Here is a 23342-nt window from a genome sequence, read left to right as displayed (position 1 = left end):
ATTTTCCGCCCATTGCCAAATGTCTTTAGCTAGCTTATTAAATTTGTCATATCTGATTCCTCCCATTTTATTTATATACGCAATTGCTGTTGAGTTGTCTATTCTTAGTAATATCTGACAATTTTTCATTTTTCCTGTTCGTTCTAAAAGAGCTAATTTTACTGCTAGTAGTACATATAATTAATATGACACTGCTTTTGTTCCTTATTCCAGAAACCAAATGTTTCTTTGTTGTTAGAAAAGGCACCCCATCCCGATCCTGAAGCATCGGTCTAAATTGTTTTACTAAAATTTTGTCGTCTAATAGGATTATCCATCCCTTTTACGCTCTTCTTCCACCAAAGTAAATCAGGTAGGATAGATTTTGGTAAACATATTTTTTCATTATAATCGTTATTAGATAACAGTAGTGCAATATATTTTTCTCTCTCTAACCCTTTTATATATAAATGACCATATTTAATTGCTGGACACGCCGCTACTAATTTTCCTATCAAGTGTGCAAATTCAGCAATTTTACACTCTTTCTTATGAATAAAATTGGTTAATAATTTATCTAAATCTAACCTTTTATCTTTCCCTAATTGTACGCAAAATTCTTTTGTATTTATATAAAAGCCTAAAAATTTGCAAATTCTGGATGGTATTATCATACTCTTTTTATCGTTTATTAGAAATCCTAAAAGAATTAATAATTCTCTTGTCTCCCTTACATTTTTATTGCATGTTTCTAAATCTTGTCCAATACATATAATATCATCTAAATATATAACTGATAGCAATCCTTTTCTTCTTAAGAACTTTATTACCGGTTTCATTATTTTAGTATATATAAATGGTGCAGTACACAAACCAAACGGAAGACAATTAAACTGGTATAAGTTTCCCTCAAATTCAAAGCGTACAAACTTTTTACTTTCTTGATGAAGAGGAATTAAGAAATATGCATCCCTTAGATCAATAGTAGCTAAATAATAATCTTTTTCAACTAGACCAAGAACTGTACTTAAATTTTCCATTTTAAAATGTTCGGTAATAACAAATTTGTTTAGCTCTTTTAGATTTATAATAAATCTATGAGAGCCATCCGGTTTTGGTACTAAGAAATATGGAGATACAAATTGATATAATTCCTCCTGACATCTTTCTATTACACCTTTCTTTAATAATACTGAGATTTCCTTGGATAGTAATTTTAACATGTTTCCTGAATAATGATGAGCTTTACAAGCTACATCTTGTTTAATTTTAGTTACTAACGGTATTTTATAACCTCTGATACACTTTAAGATAAATCTGTCATTGGGTATTTCCTTCCAATTTTTAATGAAAAATCTGAGTCTCCCTGCCAATAAACTTACATCATCAGTATCTATTGATATGGTTTTCTTTGTTTGAAGCCCTTCTGTGGTTGACTCCTGGTATAGTAACCTTGATTTTGTTGATATCGTTTCTTGAACATTATTCTGGATCTGTTCTGTAGAGCGCCCCTTTGATTGGTAAATGATCCTTTTACCCAGGGGCTCTTGGAGTTTCCCTGTTGATTTGTTGAAGAAGATGGCACATTCTTACTGGATAATGGAACTTTAATATTTTGAACCACCTTTTCCACAGGTTTAATCTCCTTTAATTTTTCAGATAGGCTCTTACCGAATAAAAATTCATCTGTTTTAGTTTTCTCAAGAATTTCTCTGAAATTCTTGTTCATAACAGGCAAGATAAATGCCTTTCTCGCTTTTGTTTGACTATTATGAAGATTTGCTAACATTTTCCCTGCGTCTGTTAATCCTTCTATTAAGCCCAGCTTATCTATGCCATCTTTCTCCTCTAAAACATTTTTTAAAACAGCGCCAATAGCTATCAGTGCTGAACCAGCTAATTGTTGAACTTCCATAAAATGATCCTCTCTTTTGTTTGCAGACTGGGACATAGTCAATGCTATTTCCGGATTGAATTTTACTGCATCTAGAAAATGTTTCCTAGAATATTTCTTTAACAGTAGCTTCTTTTCTTCTTCTTTTACACCATTCTGTATCAAAAATTCCCATCTATTAGTTAATGATGGATGAATTTCCACTTTAATAGCTTGGGAGAGCGAAGGGTCTTCACCCAAAATTTCAAGAACCTCCATATCTAGTTGATCATGAGTTTCTGATATGTCTTTAACTTTGTTATCTAAATTATCCTTTTCTATCACTTCTATATTTTCTTTGTTTTGTTCTAGACAAGAAATATATATAAAATAAATACAATTTTTCTTAATATTTCTACAGTACACTTATATATGCATGTAATTTTACCTGCATATATATGTGTATCTATATCTATTAATATATAGTGTAACGAAACGACCGCATTATCTGGCAACTGGAGGTTCGGGGTGACAACCCGAGTGCACATGCAAAATTTCGTTCGAATCGTTCGAGGGGTTTAAAAGTTATTCGCGTTTAAAAATGTCCCTTTTTCGGTCCATTTCGAACGACTTTAAAGGCACAATGCATAGTAGAGAAAGTGAAGAAACAGTAGACGAAAACCCCGCGAGAAAGGAACAATTATCGATCGCGCGCTATGATACTTTTGCTATTTATTTCTTTAATTTGGCTATTAGATTAATTTCAAAATAGCCAAATCCTTTTCATTACAATTTCAATTCAATTCAGTACAAGTATCATTGACTGAATTGATGGAAAGAGCGAGTTGTCGCAATGTAACGGAAAGTATCAGAAGCTAAGATGTCGCGCTAGCGCACTGATTCACTAATAGGCGATGCATAAAGGCATTCTCTTCCTACTAACGAAGCTAAAGAGAATGATGTAAAATCAATGCATTGATGATAGAGAAAATGAGACTTACCGATTTAATGTTCACCATGTTCTTTTACACCGGATTTGTTGGAAAAGCTTCAAACTGGCTCCTCGATGTTTTCCAGAAAGCACTATCACTGATTTTACTTTTAAACACTCGTGAATTTAATGAAATAGGTATTAACCTACGTTTTCTCACAACACTGGTTATTTTGACAGTTTTCAACTATTTGAAGTAGGCTGACAGAGAGAGACACACAGAGAGAAAGAATAATCAATAATTAGTTTCGACCACTCTTTATCAGCCTTCTTCACTTTGCTAACTTCTCCTCTCTCCACCGTTCCAACTATTTCACCTCAGAAACGTCTGTGTGTGAGTGTATAAAGACAAATGTATTAAATGAGATTTTCCGTTTTATCAATTTTCTGTTTAAAAAATTTAATCATAAAACATTTGAAAGCGCAATCCACCGCTTACTTAGCAGTAATTTAATATTTTGGCGCTGTCGATTAAACAGTCTAGTAGAGGGGGTACATACATGAATTAAAAACGCAAAGTTACTTGGATACTAAATAATTTTTTGACTGTAATTGTGTCACTTCTAGTATCACTGTTACCTAGTTACTAAATAATTTTAGTCGCATTACAGAGCTGAATGTAATAAGACGTACTAAAAAAAAAAAACAAAATGAATTATACCCCGCGTGAAATGGCAGATATCGTGGAAGTGTATTATCGTAGTGGAGCAAACCGAGCAGCAACAATAAGAAATTATGCCGAACGCTACCCGGAGCGACGGCATCCTGACGGCAATGTAATCGCACGGTTAATTCAGCGATTTAAGGACACGGGATCGTGCCTCATCTCTAATGAAGGTGGAAGACCGAGAACAACGCGCACTCCAAGGATGGAAGAAGAAATATTACAAATATTCGAAGAGCATCCTGAAAAAAGTACGCGTAGTGTAGGAAGACAGCTCGGTGTAGATCAGATGTCTGTATACCGAGTGTTAAAAGAAGATTCACAACATCCGTACAAGATCTGCCGCGTTCAAGAGTTGCGGCCTACGGATTATGCAAAACGAACTACGTTTTGTCAGTGGCTACTCGAAAGGGAGAGTCAAGAGCCAGGATTCAGCAGAAGAATCCTATTCTCAGATGAGAGCAAGTTCGACCATGAAGGAGTCTTCAATAACAGGAACAATCATTGCTGGAATCGAGTGAATCCCTATGCAACACAACCTAGGGCATTCCAGAAAAAATGGAGTATAAATTTGTGGGGAGGAATTGTAGGAACCTATGTGGTAAGATGATAAATTTCACGGATATTATTTTTTCTTCGAAAAATTGTTAATAATTTAACTATTTTTACAGATAGGTCCTGTTGTGATTCCCGATCGGTTGACTGGGGAAATTTATACTCAGTTCCTCAGAACATAGTTGCCAGAGATTTTAGAAGAGGTGCCATTGGAAATTAGAAGAGGCATGTGGTTTCAGCAAGATGGAGCTGCACCACATTACCACAGAGTCGCGAGAGCAGCCCTGGATGATATTTTTCCACATAGATGGATTGGACGACGAGGACCTGTGGAGTGGCCCCCAAGATCACCGGATCTAAATCCGCTTGATTTCTTCTTGTGGGGCTACTTAAAGAATTCCGTCTACACAGGCATTGTTGATGACCCGGATGATTTGGCGGCACGCCTGGACATAGCCCTCGCAGACATTTCTGAAGAAATGCTGGACTCCATGCACTCCAACTTATTAAGAAGAGCGAGGCTATACATTCAAGTCAATGGTCAAAATTTCGAGCATTTGCTGTAAGTATTAGTTAAATGTATGCTATTTTAACATTTGTATTCATTCTCTTTCGTAATTAACTAGAAAACTTTTTACAGCTGACATTTACTTGAAGGCATGGCCTGCTTTTCTTAATAAGTTGGCCATGGAGTCCAGCAACTTCTTCTGGATTGCCAAGCAGGGCTATATTCCAGCAGACCGCCAATCATTCTAGTCATCAACAACGTCGTCGTAGAGGGAATTCTTGAATTAGCCTCACAAGAAAGATCAAGCGGATCAAGAACCGATGATCGTGGGGGCACTCCATGGATCCTCATCTTCCTATTCCACCTGTGTGGAAAGATTTCGTCGAGTGCTGCTCTCGCGACTGTGTTAATATGATCCAAAATCCCATCCTGCTGAAACCACATGCCTCTTCTACTGTCCAATGGCACCTCTTCAAAAACTCTGGCAAATTTTTCCAGTCAACCGATCGGGAAAGTCCTCTCCACAAATTTAAGCTGTGAATCGCTTCTGGAACGCCCTAGGTTGTATTGCGTGGGGATTTACTCGTTCCAGCAAAGATTGTTCCTGGCAGACTCCTTCATGGTCGAACTAGCTGTCATCTGAGAGAATAATCCTTCTGCAGAATCCTGGCTCTTGACTCTCATTTTCGAGTAGCCACTGACATTTGGCGACTCGCTTCACCATAATCCGTACGCGCCGCAGTTCTTGAACGCCGCAGTCTTGTACGGATGTTGCGAATCTTCACACAACACTCGGTATACATAAATGTGATCTACATCGGGCTGTCTTTTTTCAGGATGATCTTTAATTTGTAATATTTCTTCTTCAATCCTGTATGTGCTTGCATGTTCTCGGTCTTCCACCTTCATTACAGATCAGGCACGATCCCGTTGTCTGAAATCGCTGAATTAACCGTGCGATTACTTTGCCGTTAAAACGTCATAATTTTGCGTAGCGTTTTGCATAATTTATAACTGTTGCTGCTTAATTTGCCCCACTACAATAATACACTGCCACGATATCTGCCAAAAATTTTATTTTATTTTTATAAAAGTTTTTTAATTTGTTGTATTTTTTAAATTATTGTATTTTTTAAATAAACCTTCAAATGTATAAAAAAATCACTTGTTTTTTATTTAAGTAAACGTAGAAATTGAGAAATAAAAAATTTCCAAACAGAAAATTGACAAAACGGAAAATCTCATTTAATACATTTGTCTTTATACACTCACACACAGACGTTTCTGAGGTGAAATAGTTGGAACGGTGGAGAGAGGAGAAGTTAGTAAAGTGAAGAAGGCTGATAAAGAGTGGTCGAAACTAATTATTGATTATTCTTTCTCTCTGTGTGTCTCTCTCTGTCAGCCTACTTCAAATAGTTGAAAAGTGTCAAAATAACCAGTGTTGTGAGAAAACGTAGGTTACTACCTATTTCATTAAATTCACGAGTGTTTAAAAGTAAAATCAGTGATAGTGCTTTCTGGAAAACATCGAGGAGCCAGTTTGAAGCTTTTCCAACAACTCCGGTGTAAAAGAACATGGTGAACATTAAATCGGTAAGTCTCATTTTCTCTGTCATCAATGCATTGATTTTACATCTTTCTCTTTAGCTTCGTTAGTAGGAAGAGAATGCCTTTATGCATCGCCTATTAGTGAATCAGTGCGCTAGCGCGACATCTTAGCTTCTGATACTTTCCGTTTCATTGCGACAACTCGCTCTTTCCATCAATTCAGTCAATGATACTTGTACTGAATTGAATTGAAATTGTAATGAAGAGGATTTGGCTATTTTGAAATTAATCTAATAGCCAAATTAAAGAAATAAATAGCAAAAGTATCATAGCGCGCGATCGATAATTGTTCCTTTCTCGCGGGGTGTTCGTCTATTGTTTCTTCACTTTCTCTACTCTGCATTGTGCCTTTAAAGTCGTTCGAAAAGGACCGAAAAAGGGACATTTTTAAACGCGAATAACTTTTAAACCCCTCGAACGATTCGAACGAAATTTTGCATGTGCACTCGGGTTGTCACCCCGAACCTCCAGTTGCCGGATAATGCGGTCGTTTCGTTACACCCTGTATTAATATTTTTAGGTTATGTCTGTTTGACAAAAAATTTTTTATCAATTACCATGTGTATCAAGTACAATGTGTATCGAGTACAGTTGCATCGAGTGCAGTTAGCATCTAGTGCTTTATAAATTGTATCTAATACCAAAAAAGGAAACTTACGAGATATCTGAGAAATATCCTCATTTTCTAACGAGTCTGTCTTTTCTTCTGTATGTGTTTCCTCATTCTTGCTCTCTTCTGATGAACAAGAAGAGTCTGAAAAATTACTATCTCTTCTCTTACGTTTAACCTCGGTCAATTCTTTCCTCATCTTTTGTAATTCTTCAATAACTCCCTGCAACACCACATTCGTTCGTTTCGGCATTTTCTCTGATACGTGCGTCACCCGGCGCACAACGAAGAACAATGAAATAATGGCGGCAATAAGGGACGAGACACTTCCGACTGCCTGCTATGGCAGTCTGCGCACGACATTCGCGCAACCTGTTTGAAGCGCATAACTAGCGTTCAAGCCAGACTCGATGTTCTATCTCTCCTCCTCGTGGGGACTTATAGACACGGTCATTCTTTTTAGGACTCCCCAAGGCCGTTTCTCCTTATCTCAGGTTGCCTGGGTTGTTTGTCATGGCCCTGCCTTACTTCTCAGGATAACCTGGACATCGTTTACTGGAGCGCCGGTCTTTTCATCCGGGCCTCTGCCTGTCAACGGGGTCTATCCTTGACGTTAGCTATAATCCACTGGTGAGCCTATCTCACGAGTCGGTAACGTAGGGATTAATAATATCCACTGTTCGGTAGCTTTTATACTTTTTATTCGGTATCTCGCATACGTAACGGGGAACTTCGTTACACACTTTATTAATTACGATTCAAAAGCCTCATTAGAAACGATAGAAAAATTTCATATCGTTTTCTATCGATTTTTTTTTATAAGGGATGGTACAAGAGCAAACAAGCATGTTGAGAATTTTATAATTATCATTTAAAAGTTCTTCGGAGTAATCGAACTGGAATGTATAAAAGAAAAGGAGAAGTTACCGGATGAAAAGGATTTTAATTCGTCGGCTGAACGAAGTTAAGTTCGGATCAGTTCGGGGCCGAGACAAAGAGATCCGAGAAAACTATTCCGGTCTCTTTCGCACCTGAGGCTACCGACGCTCACCGAATTTTGGCGATGCAAGCCGAGACACCTATACCTCCATGCAATGGTGTGCCTAACTAAGGAAGTGGGATTGACTCACGGATGCAAGTATCCCTGAACGTGTTAGTAAGTCCGCGGACGGATGGTGGGGAGTCCGTCCGTCCGCAGATCGGTATCACTGTGTAAGGCATTAGGAGGTAATATTTATAATCGACGCAGTTGCGTGCGTGTGTGTATAAGCGTTTACGACAATACGCATCGCGCGTGCCGAAGTACAAACTTCTTTGGTTTTTGAAGAGGGAACTGTCAACGAAAGTGAAAGTAAAGTAATTTTTCTATTGAATCATAGCACTGATTTATCGGTTTAAAGTTGAGTTATCTCAGCAATTATGCTTTTACGGTATTAATGGTACATGACTTTTCGAATTAATTTATGCTCAAGAATATGTGGTTAAAATTAAAAACACCATTGTTCTGATACACCCTGTATATGTTGTGCTTTTTCATTGTTATATAAATTATAAAATAGTATATTGTCTATGTTAGAATATACAAAATAAAGCTCAATATAATCATCATAAGTTTAATGCATATATTTTATATTGTGGCGGTAGTATCCAATGCTCTACAATGAGATGGTGCTGCTAACGATACTATTTTTAGTTTATATTTCTCCCGCGTGGCGTCGCTGTACTCTTCTCTTCCATTAAGATTCTTATGGCGACGTAGTCACGTCGGATATATGTATTCAATAAAGATGTATTAAAATACATTAATAATCTAAACACTACTCCAGAATTATCAATGATCCAACTCTTTAACCAACAAAATCTAACAGGTTATGGGCCCAGTGTGATCGCAAGACAAATATTTCTGGAAATAGTGAAAGAAAATAGTGTTTAGTGAAAAAGGTTATATGCACGTGAGTAAAAAGTAAATCGTGCTAGTTAAAAATGGCCAACAGTAACACATCGAGTTCGTCAAATAATATTACATCAGGAAATTATATGACGAATATACCAATAGTAGATCCTAAATTAGAAGGGATAATAAATTATACGTCATGGAAATTTATTATGAAAATGACGCTAACTGGAATGGATCTCTGGGATTGCATTGACCCTGAAAATACAAGTGCAATAGATGCTAAAAAAGATAAAAAGGCCTTAGCTGCAATATGCTTAAACGTTAAAAGCAATTGCTTCATACATATCCAGAATGCAACTACATCAAAGGAAGCTTGGAAAAATCTTTCCAAAGCTTTTGAAGATAAGGGTTTAGTTAGAATGCTTGGTTTAATGAGAGCACTTCTAAAAATTGACTATGCTAATTACAATAGCATGGAAGAATATGTTTCAGAAGCATTAACACTGGAACAAAAACTAGCCGACATAGGAAATGCGATTGAGGATGAATTGGTGGCAGTGATACTACTAGCTGGATTGCCTCCTGAATTCAAACCCATGGTAATGGCACTTGAAAATTCTGGAATAAAACTTAGTACTGATTTAGTCAAAAGTAGACTACTTCAAGAAACCATAAAAGTACAAGTTAAACAGGAATCAACAGAAGGAGCCTGCGCAGTAAGTACTCATCATAAAAAGGAATTTGGGAACAATTATAACAAAGGTCAAATAAAATGCTATGGATGTGGAGAATATGGACACAAAAAAGTAGATTGCACCAAAAACGGTAAAAAATCAAAAAATAGGTATAAGGATAAAACTTCAAGCAAAACTGAAAACAGCAAACAAATAAACCTATTAACTATTTTTAATGCAAAACTGAATCACAATGATTGGTACATTGATTCTGGTGCAACAAACCATATGACGAATAATAAAAATGACCTTATAAATTATAGAGAAATCATACAACAGGATGTAACAATAGCTGATAATAATAGAATAAAAGCTATAGGAATGGGTGATATGAAAATCAACTTATTAAACAATTCCAACCCTTGTATAATTAAAGATATCATGTACGTTCCCAATATAACCACAAGCCTACTTTCAGTAAATGCATTAATCTCAAAAGGATTTACAATGGTCTTCAATGAAACAGGTTGTAATATATATTGGAAAGGAGATAATTTGAAATATGAACAACCATTAGCAACAGCTAAAAACATAGATGGAATGTACAGGTTAAACACCACTTTAATACAAGCAAAGTCTGCATATACAAAAATGAATACTCAAGAATTATGGCATAAACGTTTGTGTCACTTACATAGTAAAAATATGAATTTACTACAAAAAGGATTAGCCATAGGAGTTAATTACAATAAGGCAGATTGGAAACCTTGTGTCACTTGCATCAGAGGTAAGCAAGTTAAGTTACCATTCATCAAAACAAGCATCAAAAAATCCAAAGCACGTCTAGAATTAATTCATATGGATTTATGTGGTCCCATAAATACAAAAAGCTTATCTGGAGCCCAATATTTATTTCTGTTACTTGATGACTATTCACGCATGTATGTCGGATACTTCTTAAAAAGAAAGGATCAAGTTTTTGAAACACTCAAGGAATTCAAAAATCTTGTAGAAAATCAAACTGGTAACAAAATAAAAGTCCTAAGAACAGACAATGGGCTTGAATTTACCAATAATGAAATGCAGTCATTCCTCAAAACATGCGGAATAAAACATCAAACTACAATTCCTTATGCACCACAACAAAATGGAACTGTAGAGCGAGGAAACAGAACGATAATTGAGAAAGTATGTTGCTTGTTAAATGAGAGTCAGCTGGACAAAGTTTTTTGGGAAGAAGCGGCAAGAACAGCCATCTATTTGAGAAATCGATCTCCTACTAGCTCTTTAAAAAACAAAACGCCTATAGAAATTTGGACTGACGAAAAACCAAACCTAAGTCACTTAAAGGTTTTTGGATGCAGAGCCTTTGCTCAAATAGATTCGTCACAAAGAAAAAAATTAGATCCAAAAAGTAAAGAATACATTTTTGTAGGCTATTGCACAGATTCGAAAGGATATAGATTAATAAGCCTTGATAACTCCAAAAAAGTAATTAAAGCAAGGAATGTAACGTTTATAGAAGATGACTTTAAAAGAGGTTACGTTAAAAACGAAATTCATAACCTAAAAGAAGTTGAAAACTCCATCGTTCCAATTGAAGTGGAGTTAAACACTGAAATAAAAAATATTAATGTGATACATGAGTCAGAGGGAACTGATCAAATAGAAGAAAATAGTAGCGATACAGAAGAAAGCTATTTCAGCCCTAATGAAGAAGAAAGAAGATATCCTGAAAGAGAAAGAAAGGCGAGAGTTTTTCCAGATATGATAAGGCATCATGCCTTTCTTACTATTACTGGAAATCCTATTACAGTGCAAAAAGCTCTAAATGGACCAGAAAAAAGGAACTGGGAATTAGCTATGCAAGAAGAATTCGATTCCATGATAAAAAATAAAGTGTGGGAATACGAATCATTGCCAAAAAATAAAAAAAGGATCAAATGTAAATGGGTCTTTAAGAAGAAAGTCAATCAGGAAAATAAAAACATTAAATATAGAGCTAGACTTGTAGCAAAGGGTTGTTCACAAATACCAGGAATAGATTATGATGAAACGTATTCTCCAGTCATACGTTACTCCACATTAAGACTACTTTTTTCATTGGCAGCCTGTTTGGACCTAACAGTGGAACATCTGGATGTAACAACGGCTTTTCTACATGGAGAAATTCAAGAAGAGGTCTACATGGATCAACCAGAACACTTCATAAAAGAAGAAAATAAGGTGTGTCGACTAAAAAAGGCAATTTATGGATTAAAACAATCATCAAGAGCATGGTATTGTAAACTAAATTCTATTTTAAATAGTTTAGGATTTAAACAAAGTATTTGTTCTTCATGTGTATATATTAAACAGAAATTAAACACTTTAACAATCATTGCAGTTTATGTAGATGACATTGTAATTTTTAGTAACGACAAAAATGAAAGACAGTTGATTAAGAAGAGTTTAACTAATGACCTATCTCTAAAAGATTTAGGAGAAGTAAAAAATATTTTAGGTATAAGGGTAAAAAAAGATAATGGTAAAATATGTATAGATCAGACAACATACATAGAAGAATTACTGAACAGATTTAACATGCAAGATTGTAAATCAGCAAAAACTCCATATGCTGTAGGATTAAAATTAGAAACAGGATACGAACCAGATAATAGACCATATCAACAATTGATTGGAAGTCTGAATTACATCGCTATGTGTACAAGACCCGACATTGTACACACAGTTAGTTATTTAAGTAGATTTAATAAATCGCACAATGAGAGCCATTGGATAGCCGCGAAAAGGGTATTAAGATACTTAAAAGGTACTAAAGATTTTTGTATATCTTATCCTAAAGAATCTATAAAGATAACAGGATATGTAGATGCAGATTTTGGGAATGATGAAGATAGAAAATCTTATAGTGGTTTCATATTTCTGCAAGCTAGAGGAGCAATCTGTTGGGAAAGTAAAAAACAAAATTTGGTTGCGACTTCCACCAGTGAAGCTGAATATATAGCCTTATCAGAGGCATGTAAAGAAGCAAAATACCTATATATGCTAATATATGAAATATTCAATAAAAAGGCAGAAATCGAATTATTTAATGATAATCAATCAGCAATACAGTGGAGTCATGATCAAAGACCTTATAACAAGACAAAACATATAGACATAAGGAATCATTTCGTACGTGAAACGCTTGCTGCAAATATAATAAAATTAACTTATAAAAGCACAGACGAAATGATAGCTGACGTTTTGACTAAATCATTAACTAGAGATAAACATGAAAAGTTTATCAAAGCGATAGGTTTACAAATATAAAATTATAATTTTCTTTTTGTTATATGATGATTATAAGAGGGAATGTTAGAATATACAAAATAAAGCTCAATATAATCATCATAAGTTTAATGCATATATTTTATATTGTGGCGGTAGTATCCAATGCTCTACAATGAGATGGTGCTGCTAACGATACTATTTTTAGTTTATATTTCGCCCGTGTGGCGTCGCTGTACTCTTCTCTTCCATTAAGATTCTTATGGCGACGTAGTCATGTCGGATATATGTATTCAATAAAGATGTATTAAAATACATTAATAATATAAACACTACTTCAGAATTATCAATGATCCAACTCTTTAACCAACAAAATTTAACAGTCTAACTAATGCGAGAGGCATGGGGCTTTTTTAACAGGTGTGAAGCTTATTGCAAGAGCATAGCCACCATCAGTCACACAAGTTAAAGAAGCATATCGTACGTATTGTTTGTATTATTTTGAAATAGTATGCAGAAATCTCGATTTTTTAGGCAGAGCTAAGCGTACGTATAGTAGTCATTTTATTAGACACGCGTTTGGGAGGAATACATACGTAAAACGGCTGCTTCTCACAGGCTATCCTTGCATGACAGGTCGAGCTTCTCGCATTCTGTTTCAAGAATAGTTTTGTTTACATAAACAATAATGTATACCAATGTATAAGAAGTTTTGAAATGACAAAATCGAAAATTAAAGACAGTTTTTACCGCTATTGAATTAGCTTGAAATCAGATGACCTTTTCGTAGTATTTTTGTATCCCATGAAAATTTGCAAGCTAAACGTGTTGAAACACATGTCGTGTAACGCAATCTTTTTATGATACCCTTACTTAAATTTCGCTTATAATAGAAAAAACAAATAATTGAATTAAGGTTTTTGTTATAGGTACTTCAAATTCTGGAAAAACGTATACATTACAAGGAACTACTACATCGCCAGGCATTATTCCACGAAGTTTGGAGTTTGTATTTTCCAATATTTCTGCAAAAGTTACACCATCTTATAAACCAGTTCAAAATAGCGACATTATTAGTCTTGATTCACTTGCTAGAGCCAAGGAATTGGAAACAAAAACTAAAATATTATCATTTGGAATAACTGATAAAAATCACTACCTAAATGCTTATAAGCAAATGCAGAAATTATTACAAGCAGAATCACCTAGTAATGCTTTTGAGAATATGGATTCATATCACTCTGTCTGGGTTTCATTTGCTGAAATTTATAATGAAACAATTTATGATTTATTATCTAACGAATGTCCAAAAAAGCGACGTCCATTGAAAGTAGCTACTGATAGTCGGGGTAGAACTTATATCAAAGACTTAAAATCAATATCAGTAAACTCTGGAGTTGAGGCGTATCAAGTTTTAATGGCAGGTCAATATAACTTAAAAGTAGCTGCAACAGCTTTAAATGCAAGAAGCTCACGATCTCATTGTATTTTTACTATTAAATTATTGAAATATAAATCAGAGGACAACCCTGCCGCTGTTGATATTAGCACGTAAGTAACTATTTTTTTTAAACTTACTCGACCTCTGGGGATCTACGATCAAGACATAACTTCAACTAAGAAAATATTAAATATGGAAAATAAACAATTTTTCTATCAACAAAAATATTCAGTTAATTGCGCATAATTGTGCTAAAATCTTGCTTTTTTGGAAATAAAAAACAATAGAATATTTTTTATATAATCGCTATAATTAGTCAATTAAAAATATCTTCCTAATTTTCAAAAATAATTGCCACTTTTTGGTATCAAATTATTCATTCATATTTATCCAAGGGCGCTATACCCTCTCTTTTTCAAAATTATTTTAAAGCATAAATATATTAATGTTTACAATTTTTGTTTTGTTTTTTCTTTTTGTAAAAGGCGTTTCCCGATAAGAACGTCGAATCGTGGGAAACAATTATTTTTAAATTTTTCATTACTTTCATATACAGGGTGTCCGGTTAACTATGGCCAATCCGGGATATTCGGATAGAGGGTAAAATTTCGAGTAAAAAAGTTCGAAACACTTTGTGGCTAGCACCCTTAATTAAAAAGTTATTAGCGATTAAAGATCATCAGTTTTAATTGAATTTGGTTAGACGGAGTATTCTATTGGTCGCATTGTTAGCCCATAAACGCTAAGATTCAGTAAAAGTTAATACTAATGCAAACACACGGGCAGTGCACACACCCACTTGAGCCTATGGTAGTGACCGAAAGCCGAGCGACCGAGTCTCGAGAGCGAGCGTCATAAACACAATGAAAACATAAACACTCTTGACAATAGTCGCGAGCTAAAATTTAAACTTTTGTAATTTTCAAGTAAGAAGTTAATAATTATAATTTTTGAATTGTATGTATTTTTACGATGAAAATGAGTCCAAACACAATATAATTACGCCAATTTTAGAGTATAATTAACAGTTTTAATTAATTAATAATGTCGCTAAAAAAGTCATAATTATGCCGCGCTTGGAATTATTTTCACCATAAAAATATGAATAAATCAAAAATAAGAATTAGAAATTTGATAAAACACAATTGCAAAAATTTAATTTTGTTATAAATGTCTTAATTTCATTACCCCGATTCCCCCTTTCCTCTGCCGATCAAGCGCGTAGAATTATCGAGCTCCCAAGGCTATTCATTCAACAATAGGCCTCGATTTAAAAAACAGAAAAATGTAAACACATTACATTAAACAAAGAGAAATTTAACTTTTGCAATTGGGTTTTATCAAATTTCTAATTCTTATATCTGATTTGTTCATATCTTTATGGTGAAAATAATTCCAAGCGCGACATAATTATGTCTTTTTTAACGACATTATTAATTAATTAAAACTGTTAATTATACTCTAAAATTGGCGTAATTATATTGTGTTTGGACTCATTTTCATCGTAAAAATACATACAATTCAAAAATTATAATTATTAACTTCTTACTTGAAAATTACAAAAGTTTAAATTTTAGCTCGCAACTATTGTCAAGAGTGTTTATGTTTTCATTGTTTTTATGACGCTCGCTCTCGAGACTCGGTCGCTCGGCTTTCGGTCACTACCACAGGCTCAAGTGGGTGTGTCCACTGCCCGTGTGTTTGCATTAGTATTAACTTTTACTGAATCTTAGCGCTTATGGGCTAACAATGCGACCAATAGAATACTCCGTCTAACCAAATCCAATTAAAACTGATGATCTTTAATCGCTAATAACTTTTTAATTAAGGGTGCTGGCCACAAAGTGTTTCGAACTTTTTTACTTGAAATTTTACCCTCTATCCGAATATCCCGGATTAGCCATAGTTAACCGAACACCCTGTATATGGGGACAAATAATAAATTTTCTGATGGTCTATTTTTGTGATTCTGCGATATTGCCCGCACCATATTAATAATATCTATTTTTCGATTTTAATTAATTTCTTATTAAGTATAACACAAAAAATCCGCAAAGAATTCACAGCATTATTAAGGTAAAACTGTTTTAGGGTTATTCTTTTCAATTTTCTCCTATCCCGAGGTAGCCGTTAAAAATATTATTTTTCCTTTAAAGCTAAAATATCTCGAAATTTAGGGCAATGTTACCTCTGAAATAATTCCGTAACGTAAACTTTGTCTCTAGGAGATTTCTCAAATTTTTCCAAACTTTTAATTTTGGTGGAAGTTACTTAATTCTTTGAGTGGCGGTGACGCCATATGGCGTGATGAAATGTTTTAGTCCAAAAAAATAAAGAAAACTTTTCTAATTGCATTCATGGGGTTTGTCCGCCTTTCTAAATATAAACATGACTTTAAAAAGTCAAAATCATAATGTGTACACAATATGGTGTATACCATAGTTAAATAATAAGTGATTTTTTTAATATTTTTATTCGAGGGTGTAGAGAGTTTCTAAAAACGAGTATATTATTGAGATCAAAACAAAAGAATAATATATTTTTTATACTAATCTAGAATTAAACATTTTAAACAATTTTTTGCATTTTTTTAATATTTTATATTTTTTTTTTATAAATAACTCACTTTTAATCAAATTTGTAACGAAACTTAAAACTTTAATCCCAGAATAATAAGTTTCATAATAGTCGGTAAAAAAAGTATACCTGCCACTTTAGGCTCATTTCCTTTCAATTATGCTTGACACTCAAAGGGTTAAAGAAAATAAAATTCAGTGTTTTTCCTTTTTTTCATCCCTTCTAATCTTCTAACAAACAGTATATCTGATGTAAAAATATTCTTCTGGTTTGTACGATTCATAATAAATGTTTGGCTCATAACATTTAATTCTTTTGAATTTATTTATATTTTCACGTATAATTTTATTATGAATCGTACAAGCTATAAACATATTTTTACATTAGATATTATCACGGTCATTTAGTTCGAAAAAAGGGGTTACCCGAAAAGTTTTCCGGGAGCTTTGAATATTGGTAATTTTATAGATTTCGATGCGCTCTTTGTGAATTTAAACTTTGCCGCTCGTGCCGTCCTACTGCAAAAATGGCGCCTGAGAGCAGTTTTTTTGAGAATATCTCCTTTCTGACTCATTTTATAATAAAAACATTTATATATAAAAAAAACTAGAGAAAACATTCTACAATTTATGTACTAACAATTTATTTTGTACAATCAATAGTTGCTGCGTACGTGCACCGCAGGCTACGAAACATCTGACGGTAGAACTCAATAGAACTATAATACATCTATATCGTTTTACAGTATCGTTTGCGTTTATAGAGCCATGGCTGTAATAAAGTAAATTGTTTTATTTGTGATAATCCATTACCAGAAAGTGAAACAATTGAAGTGAAGAAAAAATGTTTGTAGACTTTTCGTAAGTAAATTATTTAAAGAAAGGACAATAAGTTCAAACTTTTGGAGGGACTAAAATCTATTCGAAATTGTATATTACATATAGATTATACCTAAAAGAGATACTACGATTAAAAAAAACGCGTCGCTTACTCTTTCTCAAGGTGGAGTAAACATGAGTTTCACTGCCAAAATGCATATTGAGGAATACTTTGTGGCGCTCGTACGCCAAAACTAATGATTGTACAAAAAATTTGTTAATACTTAAATTGTAGGAAATTTTCTCTAGTTTAATTTTTCACATAAGTGTTTTTATCGTAAAGTGAGTCGGAAAGGAGATATTATCACAAAACTGCTATTAAGGGGAATCCGTATATCGACATTACAAAGCAAAACTCTTGCCAAACGTAGCTCCGTCATTTTTTAACCGATTTTCAAGTTTATACCCCCTTTTGAACACGCCAGAAGGAGATCTAAGGCTTCACGTTGGCCCATTTTTCGAATTTAAAATTTAAAAAAAAATTTTTTCAAAAATTAGCCAACGAGAAGCCCTCGGCCTCCTTCTAGCATTTTCAAAAAGGTCTATAAACATTAAAATTGGTTAAGAAATGAGGGAGCTACGTTTGGCAAGGGTTTTGACTAATTTGTTGGAATTTACGCAAAGCCTGCATAACAGAGGGAACGCTGGAACTTAGTTTGCCTCCCCATTCCAGCAGCGAGGGGGAAAGTAAACTCGCTCTTCACTCGCGATGTTACTCCCCACTCCGTAGCCAGCAATGAATCGCTTGGCCTATGTTAAAAATCACGCTACTTTTGCCACGCGGTACGATCGTATTTCTTATCCGATTACAATAAAATTGGTATGAATATAATCCTACATTTATTACAGAGTGATCCACTTTGTAAATTTTCACACAATAAGTTTTATAGTTTTTTCCCTCTTTACCGTATAAGTTGCAAAAGTGCATGACAACTCCGGTCATTGCTCAACACGATTAGTTTGTTGGGCACTGCCATCTTCTATCGCTAAGAGGTAAAAACTAAAAGTCATATTGAAAATTTGAAAACGTGATTCACTTCGAAATAGATGAAAGATTATGCTCATATCGATTTCATTGCAATCGGATAAGAATTACGATCGTACCGCGTGGCAAAAGTAGCGTGATTTTTAACATAGGCCGTGCAATTCATTGTAGGCTGCGGAGTGGGGAGTAACGTCGCGAGGGAAGAGCGAGTCTATTCCCCCCCTCGCTGCTGGAGTTGGGTGGCAAGCTAAGTTCCATTGTTCCAGCGTTCCATTTAGTGATGAGCAAAAGCAAGATCTCAAGACCAAAATTGCTTGATCTCGCTTTTGGTATTGGTCTTGCAGTCTCATTCTTGGTTTAGGTCTTGGTCTTGTTTGCGAGAGTCTTGCAGTCTTGTTGTTTTTGATTAATATTTTAAATAATTAAGAAATAATACAAATAATATTCACTTATTTCATTATTATAAATAAAGAAAGAGAAATTCAACATAATGAAGATTATTGAATAATTTAAAAACTAATAATTTCAGATAAACAAATTAAAATAACGTATATATTCGATGTATTATACCAAAGTTCCATATGTTCTTTTAATAACTAATAAGGTAGGATTTAATCCTTATCATTTTAAATATTATATTGACTTAAATAAAATTTTAATATAATTTTTTAATGGTATATATACATATATTTTATTTTTATAAACATTATCTGTTGATACAAAACATATTACAAAATACAGGGAGGTTCTCTAACGGCGGCATATAGGAGATTCGTGTTAGTTGACTATAGCGCTCAGGATGATGGTTTCTGAGAACGCTGATTGGTCAATATCATGTAGTGCCAACATGAAATGGTCCGTTACCAATAGATGAATAAGAAAAATGAGACCCATCCGCCATTTTGGAGTGGAGAAGTGTTTTCATGCTAGTTGTAGCAGAAAGAGTTGTGAAATGGAAAAATGTCAAATAGTGAGGTTACTAAAGTAAAAATGGAAAATAATGAATGGAAAGTTCGAATATTCTTACTTTCCATTCATTATTTTCCAATTTTACTTTAGTAACCTCACTATTTGACATTTTTCCATTTCACAACTCTTTCTGCTACAACTAGCATGAAAACACTTCTCCACTCCAAAATGGCGGATGGGTCTCATTTTTCGTATTCATCTATTGGTAACGGACCATTTCATGTTGGCACTACATGATATTGACCAATCAGCGTTCTCAGAAACCATCATCCTGAACGCTATAGTCAACTAACACGAATCTCCTATATGCCGCCGTTAGAGAACCTCCCTGTATAATATAATTATATAAAAACATAACACAAAATAGCATTTAATTTACATATTTATTTTATCCATGAATTCAAACATAGTAGCCATCGTGCAGATTCATTATTTAGTGTATTACGATGTTTACGAATTATTAGTAACGCTTTAGAGAAAAGTCTTTCAGCAGGTACTGAAGTTGCAGGTATTGCTAAATAGTCTCTTGCCATTTTTGCTAGCACAGGAAATTGTATCTCATGCCTTTTCCACCATTGTAAAATGTCTTTATTACAACCCACTCTTGGTTGACTTAAATATTCTTCCAATTCATTTATAGATTTCTGGCTAGCTGTTGAAGTAGATGGACCAGAATATAATTTATTAAAGTCAATTATATCTTCATGACTGCTAATCTTTTCTTGGTAAATTTCTTTGACTGCTATCGGTACTGATTTTTGACTAGAATATTCAGCATAAGTTGTTTTAAATTTTTCAATACTTTTCCTTTTTAATTCTCTTCCCCAATTTGTCAACTCAAATGTTTCCAACTTATGTTTTGGATCCAATATGAGTATTGCACAATATATCCAATTAGTCTTTTTATAATGCTTTAACAGTTTATCAAGCGCTGCTTGATAAGCAAGAATCAATTTCTCATCTATTTTATTCCGGTTAAGATTAACATCTAATTGTTTGATCATATTTTCTAATTTATCAAGTAAACGATTGAAAGATACAATGACTAATGGAAGCGTTGCATAATTTTCTCCCCCAAGCTTTATTGTCAACAAATGAAAATTTATTCAAATTTTATTAACTTTTTCCATTATGACCCATTCTTCTTCAATTATTTGAAAATTAAACAATTCAGGCACAATTGGACATAGTGCAACGATATCCTTTTTTAATTTTATTGCTACTCCAAGCATATTAAACGTTGAACCCCATCTTGTTGGGCAATCTAAAATAGGACTTAATATGTTTTGTATTCCTACTGTTTCGCAAATAGAAGAAAACTGATTTCTTAATTTTTCGTTTTTTTTTTAATTTACTAAATATAGATCGCACCTTCGCAATTGCAGTGCTTGAATCCTCAATCAGTTTTACATAATTCTTATTGACATTATCATTTTCCTCATATTCATCTTCGCTGTCTTCATCTTGAGTGCTTAACAATAAATTTTTTAATAAATCTTGAACGCCCAAATTTAAAATATGAGCTATGCATCTAAAATGTTGGTCTGTTTCGTTAAACTCTGGAATTAATTTTTTAAGTTCAAACATAAATGACGTGTTTGCTGATGTATTGTCTACAGTAATTCCTAATATTTTATTTTGTAAATCCATATCATGTAAACATCCATAAAATATGCTTGCTGTGTCTGCACCAGTATGCCGTCCATGTGAAGGAATAAAATCTAAAACTCTAGATTTGTAATTCCAATCTCGGTCTATGTAATGAGCCGTCACATCGAAAAAGCTTTTGCCGGCAATAGATGTCCATCCGTCAATTGTGTATGATATTTTAGAATATCATTCTTTTAATTCCATTTTCAAACTTTCTCGTAGCTCTTCAAAACGATTTTTGACTTGTTGCCGAAGAGCAAATCTGTTTGGAAGTGCAATATTCGGGTTAAGCAGATTAAAATAACTTCTCGTTTCATGGTCATCGAAAAAGGAAAATGGGAGATATTTCTTAGTTATCCAATCAACTGTAGCATTTGTAAAATTTTTACTTTTTGAAGCTCCAGACGTCCCTTAAAGTAAAGAAAATACAATTTGTTTATTTTTACTACACTGATAATGCTGAGAGAATAATTTTTATCATAGAGAGTAGTAAATATTTACAGAAAAATTAAGAGCGTTCACTGAATAAATGAAATCTTTGCATAATCCTAATATTGCATAATAATTTACTATTATTCACATTTTTTCCAGTGGTATGTCCTTGCAACAAATTTAATGTCGAATACAAACATATTAAGTTCAGTACGGATCGCGACTTGCTTAACTATTTTCATCAGGAAAATCGAAAGACGTGCAGTGGGAAATCACTTTTATTGCTCCTGAATATTTTTTAGACATTAAAAAGTTATTACAGTCTTGATCAAAATGTCATTTTCTTTTATAACATTTGATAATACATATATAGACATTTCAAATGGATTAGGGATCGTGGTTTCTCGAAGAATTTTTCAAGAGAAAAATTGACAAGTGTATATTCTAAATTCTGAAGTTCTCTTGGTTGTAATCTATATTATATTCGAATTAACTTTTTCTCTAAATAAAGGGTTAAACAAGATGCGATCCTTGATAATTTTAAGTTTCTATTTTTCATTAAGTTTACTGAAAGGATATGCCATTGAATAAATTTAAAAAAATTTTCTGTTGTTTAAGAAACAGTCAATAGTTGAAAACGAGGTTTTTCATGCAATTTTTTCAATTTTTCTCTTAGGTTCAAGCAAGTCTACTGTAATACTTTCGGCAACTTCAGTGTCATAAATTAAATAATGATATGCAACACTAATAAAACAATTATTTAGATGAGGTACAATTAAAATGTTCAAATATGAATAAAATTTTCTTTTCAGACTTATTGAAAATATACTATAGCATTTAGAAGGAATTATAAAAGCGAAAGGCATCAATGAAAAAGATATAAAATCTTAATACTGTTCATAATACACAAATTAATTTTCTTAATACGTCCTCAATTTTAATAGAATCGTTTGGAAAAATATGTTCACTGTTACATTAAAATCTCTATAATAACAATTTAATCAAATTAAAGATATTTTTTCACTTTTATTTAATCCGCGAGCACTTAAAAAGAAACATAATAATGAATGATAGTATTAATTACTTACTTGACTTGTTTGCTTGACAAAATTATAAATACTGGATGACGATTTCGGTGGAAAAAGCTTGTGATATTCACGTTTGTGCATCGATAATAAATGCTTCTTTAATCCGGTCGTGTTCCTATTTTCATTTGTATCTCTATTTGTTTCTTCGTTTGTTGTTCACACAATTTGCAATAACCAAACACGTTTTTATTTTTCTTAATGATTTCAAAAAATTCACCAAATTTACTTTTTGATTGAAATTGCTTATTATTGTTTGTGTTATCAACTGTTTGATCACCAATATCATTGTCACTACTGCTAGTAGATGAAACTTCCATGTTGTGCTTTTCAAATTCCGGCCAAATATATTTCACGAACCACGCAGCTTCAACCACACTATTCGAACTGATGCGATCCTTGTAACAGTCCTGAATTTATACTTACTCTATGCTTGCTTGAACTTCCGACAAATAAGACCGATCTTATTGTGGAGTTGATTGTACTGTGCCGCCAAATCAGCCGACGGAGCGGTCGCGAAAACTATAAGGAAGCTGCCACCATTGATGCATTAACTTTCAAAAGAGTAGCTTTTAAAGTGGTAGCTTTTCAATAATGCGAAGCAAAATAAGTATAACTATGATAAATAGAACAATTATCGCATCGAGATCTTTTTTAATATAAATTAAATTATAATTATTTGATTTCATC

The 23342-nt window shown here is 33.5% G+C and overlaps 2 protein-coding genes across 4 annotated transcripts in view; one reads left to right on the top strand and one right to left on the bottom strand.

Annotated features, from left to right (window-relative positions):
- Positions 1 to 23342, top strand: part of LOC136774705 (kinesin-like protein KIF20A) — a 105270-nt gene that overhangs the window by 14541 nt on the left and 67387 nt on the right. For 2 of the 3 annotated variants that reach the window (XM_066729127.1, XM_066729129.1), the window contains exon 3: positions 13565 to 14186. In XM_066729127.1, the coding sequence (XP_066585224.1) occupies positions 13565 to 14186 (622 nt within the window). Of the gene's footprint in view, positions 1 to 12980; positions 13116 to 13564; positions 14187 to 23342 lie in introns of those variants that run through there. The other variant, XM_066729128.1, reaches the window with a different exon arrangement.
- On the bottom strand, positions 1513 to 7044 carry LOC136774438 (uncharacterized). The gene is made up of 3 exons (XM_066728741.1): positions 6840 to 7044; positions 1573 to 2220; positions 1513 to 1523 (listed from the first exon to the last, which is right to left on the bottom strand). Exons 1-3 carry the CDS (start codon positions 7042 to 7044, stop codon positions 1513 to 1515), a joined length of 864 nt encoding a protein of 287 aa, XP_066584838.1.

This window comes from Prorops nasuta, unplaced genomic scaffold (assembly GCF_024137725.1).
Source record: "Prorops nasuta isolate Cenicafe-Biocafe unplaced genomic scaffold, Cenicafe_Pnas_1.2 PNAS00006, whole genome shotgun sequence".
In the NCBI taxonomy this organism is placed as follows: Eukaryota; Metazoa; Arthropoda; class Insecta; order Hymenoptera; family Bethylidae; genus Prorops; species Prorops nasuta.
Note: the sequence above shows the minus strand (reverse complement) of the source record. Positions and strands in the feature narration are given on the sequence as shown.